This window comes from Tamandua tetradactyla, chromosome 5 (genome assembly GCF_023851605.1).
Source record: "Tamandua tetradactyla isolate mTamTet1 chromosome 5, mTamTet1.pri, whole genome shotgun sequence".
NCBI classification, from domain to species: Eukaryota; Metazoa; Chordata; class Mammalia; order Pilosa; family Myrmecophagidae; genus Tamandua; species Tamandua tetradactyla.
Window position 1 is genome coordinate 165,548,713 of NC_135331.1, and position 19,632 is coordinate 165,568,344.

Sequence of the window (19,632 nt, forward strand, 5' to 3'; positions counted from 1 at the left end):
ACCACCAAACAGAACATAAAGATTTGTGGCCAGTACTAATCCAGAGGCCATCTGTAGTAATAGAGCATAGATCCTAAGGTCAAATGGAGTTTGAGTACTAACTCTGACATTCACTTACACTATAAACTTGGAACTTAGACAAGTTATTAAATTTCTCTAAGCCTGTTTCTAATAAAAGCTATTTTTCCCTTAACCAGTGTTACAAGGATTAAATGAGTTTATATAAAATACGTGGAACAGTACCTAATACAAAAAAACTTTGTTATGTTAGCTATAGTAATAATTATTTTTCCTATTTATCAGTCAGCTTTGCATAGCAGTGTTCAAAAAATGTTTGTTGAATGAATAAATGAATCAATGTACAAACGAGCAAATACAGTAGAAGGATAAGACAGATATACAAATAACTATAAACTAGACAAGAAATGCCTCAAAGGTACAAAATGTAGTAGAGGTCGTAGCCGTTGGAGAGGGTTGGGGGTTAGAAGATGATTAAAGCACAGGCCCTGATTGCTAGAAGGTACTGCGTAGTGGGAATGTATATACACAAATCAGTTATTACAAAACAATGTGATAAATGCTCTATAAATTCTCAGAACATTCCCTCTAGGTTCTGGCTCTAAATGAGCTATGGCTTTTCCTAGGGTACCCAGATCTCTGCATCTTTATGAGGAGATATACTCAACCTTCTATAAACCACAGAACACTAAGCACTCATTATTTCCTCACCATCTTGTGAAAACCACTGTTTCTTTGAATTTAGCTCCACTTTCCACTATCCATCCTCTTCTCTGTCACTCTGAACTCATTGAAGTCTTAGGCATCTTCTTCAAATTCTGCTGTTCTCCTGGTTGACTTCAATTACATGAACTGCCTGCCACTCTCTACTTTTTCAGACCATTCAATGTTGAAGATGTGGATCTTCAACATTATTTCTAGATCATTTTAAAATAAAATCTTTCATGTTTCACTATATTCTGTCAATTCCACCCTCAGAAACAACTGAAACTTACTATTCAGAATTGCTGCTTTTTGGAAATTTTAAATTCAACCATACTGCTTTCTATCCACAATCTCCTGACCACTCAGGACCACTGAATTAATCTCTATAATCTCACTTATGCTCTCCAGTTCTTTGATTACTATCTCCCCCCTAATCCTTGGCTCCTTAGGCCTCACTTCCTTTTGATGGAGCTCAGACCACTATATTGAGCTCAGAATGCAATACACTAGAAATGGATTGGCTTTTATAAAGGAGATTTATTAAATTATAACTTTACAGTTCTAAGGCCTTAAAAAAGTTCTAAGGCCAAACTAAGGCATCCAGAGAAAGATACCTAACTCCAAAGAAAGGTTGATGTCATATAGGAAAACATGTGGCTGCTATCTGCTAGTCCTTGTTCTCAATTCTGCTGCCTTTAGCTTCTGATTCCAGTGGCTTCTTCTCTCTCTCTTTTTAAAAAAAAAAATTTTTTTTTTTATACAGAGAAGGTGGGTTCAACAAATAAGCATGACTGCTGAACCATCACATCAACATTTCCCCTAGTCTCCAGTATCTTAGAGCAATCAAAAGCAAAAACCCAAAACCCAGTAGCTTTCTCTTTAGGCACATTTCTCTTTAGGCACATATGCCCCTAACTTAGCTGCTCCGGGGCAAAATTCTGGGTTTCATTGGTTAGCTTAGTATTTCATAGAACGGGACATGTGACATCTGCCAGCTCTCTCAGCTCCTGGCGTCGCCTGTGGCTTCAGCATTTCCAAATGTCAGAGTCTAAGCTTTTTCCTAAGTATTTCCTTATGTTGGCTCTTTTAAGGACTCCAGTAACCTAATCGAGATCCACCTTGAATGGGCAGAGTAACATCTCCATCTAATCAAAAGATCAAACCCACAATGGGTGTGCCACATCTCCATGGAAACAACCTAATCAAAAGGTTCCATTCTACAATACTGAATCAGGATTAGAAGAACAAGGCTTTTCTGGGGTACACAATAGTTTCAAACAGCACACAGTTATTAAGCCAACCCATTGCATGGTATTTGTTTTAACAGCTAGAAAAAAAGTTTTTGGTACTGGAGAGCGGGGTGCTGCTGCAATAAGCATCTTCAAAAGTAGAAATGGCTTTGGAATTGTGTAATGAGTAGAGATTGGAAGAATGTGAGGTGCTTGATAGAAAAAACCTGGATTGAGTTGAAGAGTCTGTCAGTAGAAATATAGATGTTAAAGGTACTTCCAATAAGGACTTAGAAAGCAATCAAGAATGTGTTATTGAAAACTGGAGGAAAGACAATTTTTGTTATAAAAAGTAGCACAGAACTTGACAAAGTTGTGTTCCAATGTTGGTTTGAAAGTGGAACTTGTAAGTTATAAGCTTGATATTTAGCTGAGGAGATTTCCAAGCTAAGTAGAGGAGGTACAGCCCAGCTTCTTCCCACAACTCAGAGTAAAATGCAAGAGGAAAGGGATAAGCTGAGAACTGAACTCTCAAGCACAAAGAAACCAGAACTTGTTGGTTTAGAAAATTCTGAGCCCATTCAGATATGTGCTTCTGGGCAAAAACAACTATACCAGCGACCTCTCTAAGCCTTTAGGAAGTAAGTCCCCAGAGGACAGGGCTTCATGTGCGTTTAACTGAATGACCCTTTGTGAAGAAAGAGGATGTAGCAGCCATTTCTGGAAGTTAGGATTGATCAAAATACAGTTATCCAGGAAGGATCTTTGAAAAATCTATTGTTTGATCGTCTGGGCCTGCTTAAACTGCTGTATGTGAAGCCCACAAAGTTTTTGTAAAATTTGCATGAACAAAACCACTGCCAGTCTGGATTGAAAGGGACAGAGAAGAGATTAACTGATGGAAGGATGACTTAAAAGACAGACCTTGGAAGTAGAATCTGGACTAAAAGATCTCCTTGAACCAAGAGACTGGGCCCACCCACATGGGTGATAAGGACAGGCCTGCTCCTGTGTTTGGAAGGGAAAGGCCACCTGTCTCAGTGCTTGTGTGTGTGGGTGGAGGTGAGGAGGAGGGCAGCAGGCCTTGAGTCACCATGTTCAGGTCAAGTGCTGCCATCCCAATACATACCAATGCTCAAAGAGTGGGATTTATGCCTCAGCATTCATGGAGAGCCAGGCTGCCATTCTGAAGCTTGGAGAGAGTGGGGTCTTTACACCAGCATTCGGGGAGTATGTGACCAATTGTGTAAAGCACTTGGCTCCATAAGGCTGGGAAGACAAAACAATGGATGATGCCAGACCTTGAAATCTAATAGAGTTTGCCCTACTTGGTTTTGGAATTGTGACCTATGATCCCTGTTTTCCTTTCAACTTCTCTGAGAAACTAAAAGAGCAGGCAACATATCGCTCTCCTCCAAAGAAAAGATTAAAATCTTTCACCACTAATAAAATAATTCATACCGCTTGCTTTCTTGCTATGATTTTTGTCTCCCTCCTCCCATACTACTACTTCTTCAGACAGGCTAATCTATACCATGTTATTTATATACAGTAAACTAACTCTAAGCTGAGTAGATTAGTAGCTTAGCCCACCTACTTTTTGTGGTTAATTATACTTGTTTTGTAAGAGGCTGATCTTATTTTGTTTTTCCAACAGCTCTGGTGAAGTAATGACTTCTGATGTACAGTACATTGAACATAAAGAGTCTTCCCCTTTCCTACTCAACATATAATTGCTGCATTTGTGCATGCTGTGTACGTTGAAAATAACAATAAAAAGTTAATGAAGAAAATAAGTACTGGTTGTAATGAATTAGTAATATTGTTAGATTTGTATCTGGAGTTTCTTTTTATTGTTGTATGTGGAATACAATCAATAGGAATATGTAATCCAACTGCAGAGGCTTTCATCTCTTGAGATATCTCTAAAAAGAAACTGAGATATCTTAAGGAAATTATCTTCAAAAGCATCTGCTAAATTCAGTTATTCAGTATACTCATTTAAAATCACTGCCAATAAGGATTCCTCATTTTTAAGGTTCCTGTAGTAAAAAAGATGTATATCTTAAATAGCTTTTATTGTATTGTAAGTATGAAATATGTTTCTTTTGTTTTTAAAATTAATTTCAATTATATAAACAATATGAATATTCTATTTTTTTAAAAACTGAAATTTTACAAATAACTACATCCCTATATCTGGCTGATTTATTCCAACTTCCGCCTATTTCCTCAATTACCACAACCACTATTATTATCAGGAGGGTGACTTTGCTTCCAGAATATTTTCATTAAAAAAAAACAAACAATAGAATCATAACTGTTTCCAAATGCTTTATATTTCAATATTACTTCATATTAATATAATTGAGCCATAAACAATTGATATGATAAACATGTTTAAATCTCATTTTTTAAGGTTTTTTTTATTTGTTCACTCTCCAAGGGAATGGGATTTGTTAATTTTGATTGGCACTGTTTAAGTGCCAGAAGAATTCTAATCTGTGGGGTGAAGGTAGAAATTTACAGTTACAGCCAATTCTCACTACAATTTCACAAGTCATCAGATACTAATTAGTATCACATTAAAATGACAAATTATAAACTACAATATTTGCAGCTGACACCAAGTCCAACTCCCTAAATTTACAGGTATACAGAAAAAAAAATTGCTTGCCTCTTTAACAGATTTTTTTTTTTTTTAGTATGCTGTGTGGCAGGGTCACATTTCATTATTTTTCCATGTGAGTATCCCATTGTTGCAGTACCAATTGTTGAAGTTTGTTTTTTTTCTGTTTGCTTGGTTTTGCTTGTTTTTGTTTTGGGGGAAGTGCATGGACCAAGAATTGAACCTGGGTCTCCTGCATGATAGGCAAGAATTATACTCTTTCACAGATTTTTATATTCTCCACTTCTTTCCTTAAACTAAGATTATTTCAAATAGGCCTCCAAAGAGTCTCCCATCACCTTTAACACCACAGCAATTCTAACTGATTTTCACTTAGAGGGGAAAGTAATGTTATGATCAGAAATTTGATTTTAAGATGTTTTCTAGACTTAACATGTTAATAATGTTTAGACAGCCTTTTTTGATTAGTTCTGGAAGCCCAACAAATACTTTAGCATGAATATCATTAATTTGGCCTTAATAAACCAAATTAATAAGTTTAGCTGTGTGAAGAATTAGCATAGCTGCCAAGAAATCTAAGGCTAGGATAAAAAGAAGTAATTACTCAAAGGTATGACTGACACTGAATTGACGGTGCAAATGTTATTAAGGAGGGAAAACCTAAGAAAGTTAATCTAAAGATAATACTTTGCTTCCTATTCTTTTTTTTTTTATTGGAGAAGTTGTAGGTTTACAGAACAAGCATGCATAAAATAAAGGAGTCCCATATATCACACAGTATTATTATTCCCATATATCACCTTGCACTGTGTGGTATATTTGTTATAATTGGTGTGGTACATTTGTTACAATTAAAGCACATTTTTATAACTGTACTATTAACTAAAGTCCATGGTTTAATTTAGGGTTAACTGTGTTATACAGTTCCATGGATTTTTTAAAAATTTTGATTCTATTAACCCATACACAAACTAAAATTTTCCCTTTTAACCAAATTCAAATATATAATTCAGTGAGTATATAATAATATACTTACAATGTGCTGCTACCAACATCACCATCCATTTCCAAAACTTTTCCATTGTCCCAAATGGAAACTCAGTACCTTTTAAGCCTTAACTCCCTATTACTTACTTCTACCCCAGGCCTTGGTTATCCATACGCTAGATTCTGATTGTATGGGCTTGCTTATTTTAAATATTTCATATCAGTGAGACCATACAATATTTGTCCTTTCCTGTTGGGTTTATTTCATTCAGTATGATGTCTTCAAGATTCGTCCATGTTGTTGCATATATCAAGACTTCATTCCTTTAAACAGCTGAATAATACTCTATCGTGTGTACAACCCCATTTTGTTTATCTGTATATCAGTTGATGAGCACTTGATTTCTTCTGTCTTTTGGCAGTTGTGAATAGTGCTGTTATGAACACTGGTATGCAAATATCTCTTCCAGTCCTGGCTTTGATTCTTTTGGGAATACACGCAGAAGTGGAATTGCTCGGTTATATGGTAGTTCTATACCTAACTTGATTTGATACCAACATGACTTCAAAATCATACATACACACTGCTCCTATATCCCTCTGTTCTCCCACCTTTTAAAATACTTTTTACAAATTACACCTCTGACAATTATATGTCCAAAGCATAGATTTATCACTACTTTTTAAAAAATGTATTTGCATTTTAGCACCTATAGAAAGTAAGAAGTGGAGCTACGTATCAAAAAATGTAATGCGGTAGTACTGGCACCTTTATCACATGTTCTTATTTTTTTATGCCACTTTGAACCACTCTCTAATGTCTTTCCTTTCAGTCTGATGAATTCCCCTTAACATTCCTTGTAGGATAGGTCTAGTGGTGATGAATTTATTCAGTTTTTGTTTATCTGGGAATGTCTTAATTTCTCCCTCCTAATTGAAAGAAAATCTTGTCAGATATAAAATTCTTGGTTGGCAATTGTTTTCTTTCAGCACTGTTAAGTATTTCAATCTCTGTCTTTTTGCTTCTGTGGTATCTGATGAAACAATGTAATTGTGGCTCCCTTGTATACAACATATTGCTTTTTTTTTTTTTCAGGTTCCAGAAATCTCTCCTCATCCTCTGCACTTAACAGTTTGATCAATATGTGAGGGGGTGTATTTTTCTTCAAATTTATCCTATTCGTTGTTCTATGATCTTAGATATACATATTAACATCTTTTGTTAATAAGTGAAATGAAACATTCTCGGTAGGGTTTTAACAGAAAATTGGAGCTGGCAGCAGAATGAATCAGCAAACTCAAAGGCAAGACAATTCTTCAATTCCAGTAGTTTTGGTTTGTTTCCTTTTTAAAATTTCTATTTCATTACTGAGATTCTTATATTGTTCATTCATTGTTTTCTTGAAATTCTTTAGTTCTATTTTCTTTCATCTCCTTAAGCATAGTGAAGATGATTTTTTAAAAATCTTTGTCAGCTATGTCCACAGTCTGGTCTTCTTCCTTGAAGTTTTTTGGATTTTTAACCTTTTCCTTGAAATGGGCCATCATTTCCTGGTTCTCTGTTTGTCATATAATAATTTGTCACACCATGTACATTTCAATATTTCAAAGTGTTAACTCTGGGATTTATTCCCTACAATGTCTGTTTCTTGAGTTTGTAACCAGCTGGTGATATTTCAGAGAGCTTCTTTAGTTTCAGCCCTCCTATCAGGAAGGTTCTCCCAAAGATAATGCAAAGTCCAGGGTCCTCCCCGTCTTTTCTGGCCTGTGCCTTGTCCTGGGCTTGTGCCTACTAGTAGAATGAGGTGGTTCCCTATTTCTAGGAGTTTGAATGCCCCCTCTATTTCCCAGAAGTTAGACCTTCTTCCTCCCCTGGGTGTTGCACTCTTGGGCTTAAAGCAGATAAGTCCTTGTCCCACGTCATGAGCCTCAAGAGTTTCTTACACTGCTTTCTTTGTCTCAACCTGCTTTTGCTTGGAGGTCAAATACTGAAGAGAAGTTTCCTAAGCCAGTCTTTCCCTGCCAGGACAAGGCTAGGGACCTACAAAGTCAGCACCCACTAGCTTCAAACTGCCCCTGGCAGGAAGGGTGCCAGGAGCTTTTGCTGAGGTTCCCCAAAGCCATTCTTTCTCGACTCAGCTCCTGAGCAGTCAATGCAGCTCTTCATCTGTCCTCCACAGCCTTGAGGAAGCACACAGTCTTTATGTCTCCTCTACTACCTTTGTCTGCAGTGAGTTGGAATAATGGCTGCCCTCAGAGCTGGACTCCCAGCAATCCAGCAATCTGAAGTACCTAACCCAAAGCCATGATTAGCAATTGGCCTGTGCCCACTCTGAATATTGGGGAAGTAGATTTTTATGTAACTTTCTGGTGCCAACAAGTTACAGCAGGGGCTGAACCCCACTGCTGTGTGCTGCAAGAGTGGGGAACGGGTGCTGGTACCTGCTGAGAGCAATTTACTGATATTAACTATAATTCAGCAGCCTATTCCTCCTGCTCTTCCCTGGAGGTTTTATAGTGTTCTACTGGACCTTGGAGTTTTGAAAGATTTGATTCAGTTTCTGTCTCTTGAATAGTTGTTCTGGTAGGAAGGACTGATTTCTGGAGTTTCCTACTCCCCCTCTTCCCAAAGTCCTCTGTTTTTTCATTAAGGAAAAAAATCTTATAATTTATGCATTTTCATAGGATGTTTAATCCTGTCGAAGAGGTCAAAGGAGAAAATTCAGGTCAGCTAAAGGACCCTTAGGTACTTATTCTAATATCAGCTTGGAGCTTCTAAATTATCTACCTTCATTCCACAAATGTTTTATACCAATTTTTAGATGTGTATAAGAAAAACATGCATACAGTTAAAAACAATTCACAATACCGAAGAGGATACAAATGAACAAATTCTCCTCCCCAGAGGTGACTGCTATTAACACCACCTATGTCTTGTTTGAGGCATTTTCTATGCATATCAAAATCCACTGCCCCCTACTAGACCCCCAGTGGGTTTAAACTGTATGTTTTTGCATCTTGCTTTACTTGCACGATTATTTTTAGCTACTTCTAGATTGGCACATACAAATCGCCTTAATTCTTTTAAATGATTATTTGATAATCTCTTAAATCAATAATATAACATATGATCTACTGGTGGACAGATTGTTTTCCTTTTGTTGTGTGGTAGTCTTAAAAACTATGCTACAAAGAGCATTCCTGTACGTACATTTTTTGAGCACTTAAGTTAATACATTAGCAAGCAATTCTGCTAAATGAAAGGGTAGTTGTATTAAAATCAAATTTATAGTTATTACCAAATCACTCTCTATGGTACTACACCAATTAAAACTCCTACTAACAAAACATTGGAATGCCTGCTTCCTAATATCAAACCATTTAATCTTTTCTAATATAACAGGCAAAAAATATGATTTTGCTTTAATTTGCCCTTTTGATGAGGGCCAGCCTTTCTTTTCCCCGTTTGCATACCAACCATCTATGTTTCTTCTTCACTGAACAGACTGTTTTTGTCATTTGTACTTGTTTCAGTTGTATTATTTCCTTGCTCTGATTCATCAGATCTTCGACTGATTTGTGTGTTAAAACCTGGCTCTTTGTCATACACAATGCAAATATTTTTGTAATTGTGGCATTTGTCCTTTGACTTTATGGGAATTTTTTTCTATTGAAGGATTATTTTATATGCAGTCAAATGTGTTAATCATTTATTTGATACTTTCAGAGTTTGGGAACTTTTTGTGAAGACTTTCCTACTCTAAGATTAAATAATTTTTTCCAGCCATGATGAAATTGTCATTGACTGCCACCTGTGTGCTGGGCTCCATGCTGAATATTGGGGTAATATAGACAAAACAGGATCATCTGAATTATGTTTGACAGCACATTAAGCACACAGTGTTTTCTTATCAGCATTATATATAAATGTGGAAAATGATCAAGCAATAATTTTATTCGTACTTATCAGTTCACCTGCCACACAGAAGTCATGTAAATAATAATATAAAAGTAGTTGCTTTACAAATAGAATTGGCATACTTTTTGAAATATGTCGATTACCCATTATGCATCCTGGTCAAGAGACCATCTAAAAGGCTGACATACCAATCATCACTTTACTTCAGACTCATTTAATGCTTTTTCATTCTTGTACGTTCTATTTATCACTGAAAGTATCTCTTTAACAAATTAGATAAGAAATAGAGCAAAGTGGGCAAGAAGTGGGCAACACTTGTATAAATAAATACATGTGTCCCAGGACACTGCTAATCTTTAAATTTAGTGGTTATGCTTAAAACTGGCAGGAATGCATGATCAGGTTTTTCTGCTGCAATTCTGATGGCAGGGGGAACACCATCACTACACTGGTCCCCTAGCAGCAACTCATTCTCCTCCCTTTGCTGCTTAGAAGAAATGAGATTGAGAGCAGTACAAATCCAGGAGAGTCAAAACCTATCAATAAAACTCCAAGTCTTAAAAGATGGAAGCTGCAGAAAACCGAGGTGAGTAAAGAAATTCAAAAAAAAGATAAAGAGATTGAAATATGAAAGGAGAAAACAAAATAAGGGCAATAAACTTTTGACAAGAATTTAAAACTACTGTGGATATTCCACAAACCACTAACACTTTCTTTCCCTCTTTAAATGTCACATTATATATTGCTTTCCACAATGACTAGGTTAAAAAATTAGACTGTTCCATGAAGGGTGCTTTAGTGTCTGGTTACAGCCCACATCCTGAATTAGAGGTTGCAAAGGACATAATAAGGTACAGTCACCATAAGTCACAATCCATGTTAAACTACTCTAGAAGACTCATACTTTAAAGCTCATGATTCAAATGTTTATTTTGGTCTAGAACACTTCATACTGAAGATTCAGTCATGTAAACAGAGATTTAAATGAATACTATGTCCATGGCAATGGTGAAATATAAAGAAGTACAAAGCTTAGTGTCTGCCCTTAAGAAATCTAATAAAGGACAATGAAGCAGTGTGACAGTGGCCTGGGATAACAACCAGAGACTACAATGTACTAGGCATGGTTCTAAATGTTTTATTACCTTCTTTAATCCATCCTTCAAATCTCTGAGGCACAGAGAGGTTACTTAACTTCACCTCACAGCTGATAAGAAATGCTACAGGATTTGAGCTTATGCAATTTATAGCCAATATGATTTATTTCTTCTTCTACTTGGCCACTTAATTTGGAACCTCACAAAGTCACTTCATCTTTCTGTGCCTCAGTTGGAACACTGTCATTTCTGCCTTATGAAGTTCCCATTAGAGTTCAAAGTTAGGCACCCTGAAATAGAATAATGTTTACCAAGCTATACTGCTAACAGAGATGAAAGGGTTCCATAGACAAAGAACTAGGAAGCATCTTTTCTTAGAGGTTCATGATACATACCATATGTGTATAATAACTACTGAGGATTCTGAAATGAAGAAATCTTCTTAACTCTGGTTAATCTGGTATTCCAAAACTTACCTGAACACAGGATCTTGTTTTCCCATTGAACACCTAGTCACAGACTGATGGTGGCAGAAAAAAGGCATGCCTTGGGCAATGGCTCCATAACCTCTGCAGGTCACCGTTTTTCCTCTTGGCTCCTACCCAATCTACTTCAGTAGCTCCCTGGCTGATTCGCTGCCTCTTGGCCCTCTCTTCTCCAGCATCAGCTGATTATGTTCTATAGCACGGAAGTATTATGGTGACTCCTTGTCTAGAAACCTATTTTATGATCATAATAATAATAATAGCCAAGAATAAGAGTAAACATTTATAGAATGCTTACTCTGTACTGGGCAGTATTCTATTCACTCACTTAATCCTTAAAACCACCTTCTGAATTACATACCAAGGCAAAAGTAGTGGGTGGTACAGTTTGTGGCCAGATTCTAAGTCTACTCTGCTGTCCCTTGGATGGTCCCCACTCTTTCTCAAGAACATAGCCTGAATCCCACAGGCCCTTCACAATCTGACTTTAGTCTTTCTTTTCTACCTCATCTCCTCATTTCTATTCCCTACATACACAATGAAGCTAGTCTTGCTCTGTAAGCTTACACCTTCATGTGACAAATTACGTACTGAGTACATACTAAAAGTATCAGCACTATTCTGGACCTTACCCTGTACTTCTATACCTTAACAGTTCCTTGTTTCCTCTGCCTAGCATACAACCTCCCCTCATCATGCCTCCTACCCATCTGCTTTCCTCCAACTCCTAGTTACCTTCAAAGCTCACCACAAGTTCTCTATTTTAGGAAGCCCAAATGATCCCTTCTGAAATTTTCTCCTCTCCTACCCTTAACTTTTTCAATTTCTCCACAGAACTCTGTCAATATTCTGTTTACAGAATCCACAGCATTGTTGATAAACTTGCACATTCTCTGGTTTGGGATTAAGGTCGCTGAGGGCAAATATTATGTATGATTCTGCTTCTATGTCTAGCACCAATTGTATACAGCCTTGCACGTAGTAGGTGTTCAATTTAGGAAGACCTAAAATGAAAAAGTTGAAGGAGGAATACCTAGAGACAAAAGACCAGATAGTCAGCTATTGCTAAAGTATAGACATGAATTAACAAAGGTCTGAAATAAGATAATGAAAAATGGATAGAAAGGAGACCTGAAGAAACTTGTGAGTTAGTGACTTATTGGGTATGAAAAGTGAAAAAGTGAGAGTAATCAAAGATTACCAAATTCACTAGGTAACAGAAGGGAATATCATTAATAGAAATAGTAAAGCTATGTTAATTATGATACAGCTTGCTGTTGTTAACAGATAAACTCCAAAATTTAAATGATTCAATAAAGAGACTGCCCCTTTTAAACATCAACTCTATATGGATATTCCTGACGGTCAGGTGGCTCTCCTCCAAGAGCAATTCAGTACGTAGGTATCTTTCATCTTGAATAGGTAGCTCCAAGTCATCTGTTTAAGGAGAACTGCTAATGCAAATTTTTTGGTCAGGAAATGGTAAACATCACTTCTGCTTATATTATGCTAAATCTTAGTCACATGACCATAGCCTACTGTAAGGGAGGCTGAGAAATAGTTTAGTTGGATACACAGGAAGAAAAAGAAAATGTGTTTGGCTAACTTATTTTAGTCTCTCCCACCAAAGGTAAGAGAAGGTATGGGGAAATTTCAAGGAATGAGAGTAGAGGGTCAATTATGTTCAGTTTGTGGCCTATTTATAACCACTAGTTAGACGAGAAATAATTAAGTCAGTTCTTGCTAAAACAACTGAGAAAGCCAAGCCATTAGTCAAAAACGTCACCTGAATTTCTTTAAACTTATTATCATGCTGTATAGAAAAGTCTATACTTTGCAGTACTGTATATTATCATGATCTTTGGCACACAAAACAGAAATGTCCTATCATTGATAGAGCGGGAAGTTATAAACTTATATTCTCAGTTGTATATTGGAATACTTAGAAATTTAGAGTACTTTTTAAATTGATCACTTTACAATCAATTTTTAAAAGTGAGGGTTGGAGGTTGCTTCAGTTTGCTAAAGCTGCCAGAATGCAATATACCAGAAATGGGATGGCTTTTAAAAACAGAATTTATTAACATGTAAGCTTACAGGTCTAAGGTTATAAAAATGTCCAAACTAAGGCATCCATAAAAAGATACCTTGACTCAAGAAAGGCTGATGGGACTGGAACACCTATGTCAGCTGGGAAGGCACATGGCTGGTGTCTGCTAGTCCTTTGGCTTCTCCTTTCAAACCATTTCTCCAGGGACATTTTCTTTCCACATCTCCAAATGTCTGGATCTCCTGTTAGTTCTCTCTATCGGCTCTGAACCCTGTTTCAAAATGGTTCCCTCTTAAAGAACTCCAATAAGCTACCCCATCTTGTATGGGTGGAGGCACATCTCCATGGAAACCACCTAATCAAGAGGTCCCACCAGCAACTGGTTGGGTCATATCTCCATGGAAAAAATTTAATTAAAAAGATTCCATCCAACAATATTGAATCAGGATTAAAGAACATAGTTTTTCTGAGGTACACAACAGTTTCAAATCAGCACAGTGGAAAAACCTAAAGTCCGAGGTCTTGTTGACAAAAGGCTATGGCAGATGCTTATAAAGAATTTTTATAAACATGACTCTCTTGCTCATTTTTCAAAATGTAATTATTACATTTTAGTCTAAATGCTGCCTCTCTTGGCCATTATGTAAAAGTTCACTAGGGATAGCCACAGCACCAGTTATATTCTCAGGCCAAAAAAAAGAGGTCACCTAACTCACTTTTGGTCCCTTAGGTAATTTACTCAGGTTCCATTATCTGGCATTAAAGTCAAGTTTATAAGAGAAAAACAGCAACAATGTAAATCCCAGTAGTTTGGGGGTGAAATAAAATGCTCCCAAATCAGCACTTCCCTCAAATGTTAAATAATTCACTGTGGCATAATAGATTCAAGCCTCCAGCAAAAGTTACACTTGAACAATTAAAGAAGCAGGGGCCAAACAAACAACTTCAGGAGCAAAGAAACAAACTAATGGCTTCTCAGAATACTACACCAATTACTTTCCACATCAACAAGTGTGTAGCACATCCAAGCATCACTAATGACTTGCTAGATCAAGCTGATTACAAGAAAATAGCCTGGAACCACATCAGAATTATTTGTTAAATGTAATTGTGGTTTCTGTACACCTGGGTATGAGACCCATATGCTATTCAGAAAGTTATTTTCTTCATAATACACACCTACTCTTTTGCAAAGTTCTTTACAATTCATTTTTCAGGTTAAAATGACTATCTACCAAATGCATTATATTCCTGAGAAGGACCAGAAAGCAATACTATTTCTTAGAAGTTGGGTTAGAAATTAGAAACACAAGGTCACACATAGTACAAAATGCACATACAGATAATAACCACTACATAGAAGAACGTGTATAAACTTAATTGGATTGGGCAGTGCAACAGTAGTTCAGTGGCAGAATTCTCGCCTGCCATGTTGAAAACCGGGTTCAATTTCTGGTGCCTGCCCTTGCAAAAAAAAAAAAAATAGATTTAAATACCAACCCCATGAACTTCTACTTATAGGACAAATCTAAAGCTTGTTTTGTTATCTATAAAATGGGGATAATTCATTCACGCAACAAAAATTTATTGAGCACCTATCATGTGTGAGGACACACTTTGTAAGAGTTATTTTAGGACTAGAGATAATAAAATGTAGCTGTCGTTCATTACAGGTATGTAGATGCAAGAGCAGATGACTGACTAATGCAACAGGGTCAAAGTCAGCAAACCAAATGAAAATCAAGGAATTCCTTTAAGGAAACAGAGATACATGGGACACAAAGTAATATGAGGATTGTTTGCTTTCCAGTGACTAACAGGTTATTAATATTCATTATAGATCTGTACGCATTTTCTCTAGTTATTTCAACTAAACTTAGCCAAGAGTTTTCAATAAAATGTTTAAGGTAAAGTTTTGAGCTCCAATTCAAACACAATTTGGGAAAAGATACATATGTATTAAATATTTGCCAAGTTGCTTTCCATTGAGAAGTTTTTCAAGACATATTTGTATGAAGCAAGAGTTTTTTTGTCATGCTAATTTAATGGCTAGACTAATCTATCAGTAAAATAAAGTCTGAAACAGGCTAGAAGTGTAGAAGCAAATCAAGAAAAAAAGAAACGTAAGATTTGGAGTGAAGAGAATACAGTTAGACCCTTAATATTCACCATTTGTCAGATGTCACTTCGAAAATCTCAAGATTCTTGAGTCTCAAAAATGGACAGCACAATAATACCTAATTGTAAAGTAATCATGTTAAAACACTGAATGAAGCTGCATCTGAGCTATAGGGTTTTTTTTTTTTTAACTATTATTATTACTTTTATTTCTTTTCTCTATATTAACATTCTATATCTTTTTCTGTTGTGTTGCTAGTTCTTCTAAACCGATGCAAATGTACTAAGAAACGATGATCATGCATCTATGTGATGATGTTAAGAATTACTGATTGCATATGTAGAATGGTATGATTTCTAAATGTTGGGTTAATTTCTTTTTTTCCGTTAATTAATAAAAAAAAATTTATGTTACTTCTCTTTAAAATAAATAAGGCTAATGTTTTGATTTAAAAAAAAAAGATTCTTGAGTCTATTTTCTCAAGAAAAAACTAAGTATAATGACAACTCCTACCTTACACCATTATTATTAAGGATCAAATGAGATAGCCGTCATAAAAATGATCAAGAGCCTAAAAAAGCACTAACCATATATAAATTATTTCAGAGAGGACAGAAATGGAAAATGATCCGAAGACATTCATTCCAGTCCAAATACTTTGCATGGATAAATAGTAAAGCATTTGCAAAATTATATTGGCTGGAAGAGGGGTCATTTGTAACTGTGATAATAATCTCCTATGCATGCTTGTTAATAAGGAAGGCTCACTGGGTTTCATGGCTGGCAAGCAACAGTCATTTCAATACATTATAGAAGAAAAGAACTTCATGGATCAGACCACTAGTAATAAAAAAAATCTAGGACATGGGTTGATTTTAAAGTAAATCAGCAAGGTTCAATTAGCCATAAATCAGAAATGCTTGTTTTTGTGACGAAAAATTTCTTGTTGTTGATGTTTGAAGGTACAGTGAATTATCATGCCAAATTCTACCTGCAGATTGTGACTTCTATGCAGGCTTTCAGCACAGAGCAAGCATACTGCTAGGATTAGATAAAGTCTTTGCTGATAAATGCAGTGATTTTTAAACAAAACTGAAAAATTTAAGGTTGTTTTTTTACGCAGCAAAAACTAATGCATACAAATTTGTTTTCGGTTTTTTTTCTTTTTTTCTGAGTTCTTATATCCTGTTGCACAGTCTGTATACAAATTTGTTTTTTACTCTAAATGTGTGAGATAAAAAAAGTTGCTTATTTCGGTAAATCTTTTCACCATAAAAGAAATAATATAAAATACATGATATAGGATTGAAGTCACATCATTATTTACGCAAGTAGGTATCATTTTGAGTAGGTTTAAAAAATCATAACTCTTGGACTAAGTAACACAGAAGTCTCTACACATACACAAGGATAGCTATATAAATTTAAAACATTTAATGCCCAAGGTAGAAACCAAATATTTGATACAAATATGTAGGAAAATTTACTAAGGTCATCATATTAGGAACAATAAAAATCCATTTTTTAAAATCCTATATAATATTTTAATCTATCTTTGAACCAGAGAATGACAAAGAAATAGTGATTTCCACTTGACCGTTGTTCCTTAAAAGAAAAAACAATTTAGAGAACCATGTTAAAAAATTAATTTCTTCTTACCATGAATAGATCCCACTGACCATGTCATAGTTCTGACATGAAGTGTTGACACTGCTGGGCCCAGCTGCTTTAGAAATGAGTAGTACCACTAAGCCTCTCAACTGGAGGTTATTCCGGCTGTCCTGTACCAGCCCCCTGTCAACAAGTAAAGAAAGAAGAGAATTAATATGCTATTATAGGATCAATCAAATCAAGTTGAAAATTGTTAAAAGCATGTCTGTACTTCTAAAACTGGACAGTGGGATAGGGTGGAAAACAATAGGGCTGGGAAAAGAAAGTTAAGAAGTTCAGGAAACAACTGGAGAAATCCATGGCTGGTTTTAAAAGTGACCATCTCAAATTGTGAGGTTGATGATCTGGCTCCCCCCTCTTTCTGAGTCTTCCCATTGTGTACACCATACCTTTCAAACGTAACCATTTGCTCTGATTACATGGGGAACCCTAGTTTTAAATTGCTCTGTGGTTGTTAAATAGCAACTGAAATATAAATTGTAGGGCTGGATGAAGCGTGATTATTTGGTGATGGTGGTAAGCGGGAGGGGTCAAAAACTATATCTTCACAAGTAGAGAAAAAACACAGAGAATGAAAGGATTAAAGCAAATCCAAATGACATAACTTATGTGATAAGTAAAATGGAAATTAATCTCATCAGCAAAAACTTTGCCATTTCCTGTTATATATGCAAAGCATTATCATTCTTGGCAATAATAAGACTTTAATTCAAAATGCCTTATTCCTTTTGCTATAAAGAATAAAAATACAATTTCTGCCACAACTGAGACTAGGAATAGTTTCCAGGAATACATTTTTATAAGTAATGCAAAAGGTTGTCATGTAAGAACTAAATGGCATCTTTAAAAAAAAATTAAAGAAAAGAGGAAAACTATGGGCAATATATAGTATAATTTATTTTTAGAACCATGGTCATAAGCACTAATCAAAGATTATAATTATATCATACATAGAAATATACAAATATAGTTCTTTTTTATTTTTTTACAAATATAGTTCTTAAATTCAGTGAAAAAACATTAAAATTTAGTATTATAATACTTCATTTCAATGAATACTTTAAGACTTCACTGATGAGGTTTGAACACAGAATCAATCAAAATTGACAATCAAAATTAGCATAGCCAAAATGAACAAATACCTAAGAAAAATCTTTGCCCTTCAAGCCTCCAAAGGGTAATTTTAAAAGGACCCTTCCAGCCCTTCACTAACTTCAAAACAAGACAGATATTCAGGCTCTCTGCAAAGTAAGAGCTATAGCTTTTTCTACTTCTGATATTTTTTCCTTAGCTGAATAAGTTAAGTTAGAGAGGTTAATGGTTTTTTAAAGTTCTAATTTCTTAGGAAAAAGAAGTTTAATTAAATTAAGCTATATCAGAATGGAAACAAGTAACTATCAGAAATGTCCAAAACTTTTTATTATCATGTAGAAATCCACTTAAATCATATGGGCCTGAATTTCAGGGAAGCTAAGAAGCATCCTACTTAGGAAAAAGAAAATGTAAAATGGGAGAGTTTTCTAAATTTTTTGCTCTGAAATGAAAATTTAACTTATGCTACTAGATCCTTATTTATATATTTCAGTAAATCTTCATTCTTCTCTTCTTTTACAGTAAAACCAAGGAAAAGGTCTAAACTGACAATTCCACAAAAGGAAATGTGGACAGTGAGGCTGTGTGTGTGTGTGTGTGTGTGTGTGTGTGTGCAAGCAAAGGTCACAGTTAGGGATGGGATATGATGACACGGTAAAAAAATCCCTGCAAGGCGAGCCCTGAGACAAGCCTGACTGATTCACACTGGTGAAGTGGCTCTGGCAACAATCTTGACATCTTCCTCAAACTTCTCAGAGAGGAACTTTTCATAAGAGACACAATATAAACTAATAATAATGATGATCAGGATGACATAGCAAATACTTATATATGCTTTCTACTATATACCAGGAAAGGTTCTAAGTGTTTACTATACATTAACTAAATTAATTCACAACAACCCTAAGAGGAAGGTACCACAATTATCCTGATTTTCCAGATGAGGAGACGGACAAACAGAGAAGAAACTTACCCATGGTATCGTGCACAGCTAGTAATTAGAAAGAATCTTAGTAAAGTCAGGATTGAAATCCAGGCCAATTGGCTCTAGACTCTACATACTCTTATTCATTAAGCTATAACGACTCCTTATCTACTTCATCTCATGTATAAAACTATTTACTAAGTCAAGTTAGAACAGTGCAATTTTAGAATCAGACAGGCCTAAATCAGTAGCTGCTGTGATCTCTTTTACAAACTAAGGGTCACATCTACTTTCCATAGTCATCGTATGGCTGGGTCAAGTACATAAATAACACCCAGGGAGCAGAAGATAGATGACCTGCAAACAATGGCTATTAAAATTACAATCTCTCTCCCTTTTACTTTTTAAACATCCATTTGTTCCTCAGCTCTTACATTTTCTCTTCAACTCCCTTTCTCCCTCGAACTCAAAAAGTTTTCCCTAGTCTACCATTATATACATAATCTCCTATAAATATTGTTCGCTTTTTTATACCTTCCCAATTAATAAAAATCAGGGAATTCTTCACCCTCCCTCCAACTTCACAGAACTCCATATATCATTGAAATACTTGCCTCCTTTTCAAATGTGTTACTGAAAAGGGCAGGAAAGGAAATGGTAATGGACCGTTAACAAAAATCAAGACAGGCATTTAGGAAAGTATGAC

At 35.6% G+C, this 19,632-nt stretch overlaps 1 protein-coding gene and 1 long non-coding RNA gene across 5 annotated transcripts in view; both read right to left on the reverse strand.

The window, feature by feature from the left end:
- The window catches only part of PDSS2 (decaprenyl diphosphate synthase subunit 2), a 383,533-nt gene that overhangs the window by 198,782 nt on the left and 165,119 nt on the right, over positions 1 to 19,632 (reverse strand). For all 4 annotated transcript variants that reach the window (XM_077162555.1, XM_077162557.1, XM_077162556.1 and 1 more), the window contains exon 2: positions 16,898 to 17,032. In XM_077162555.1, the coding sequence (XP_077018670.1) occupies positions 16,898 to 17,032 (135 nt within the window). The remainder of the gene's footprint in view (positions 1 to 16,897; positions 17,033 to 19,632) is intronic.
- On the reverse strand, positions 1,316 to 15,578 carry LOC143685022 (uncharacterized). The gene is made up of 3 exons (XR_013176325.1): positions 11,805 to 15,578; positions 10,980 to 11,104; positions 1,316 to 3,221 (listed from the first exon to the last, which is right to left on the reverse strand). It is a non-coding gene; the product is annotated as an uncharacterized LOC143685022 (long non-coding RNA).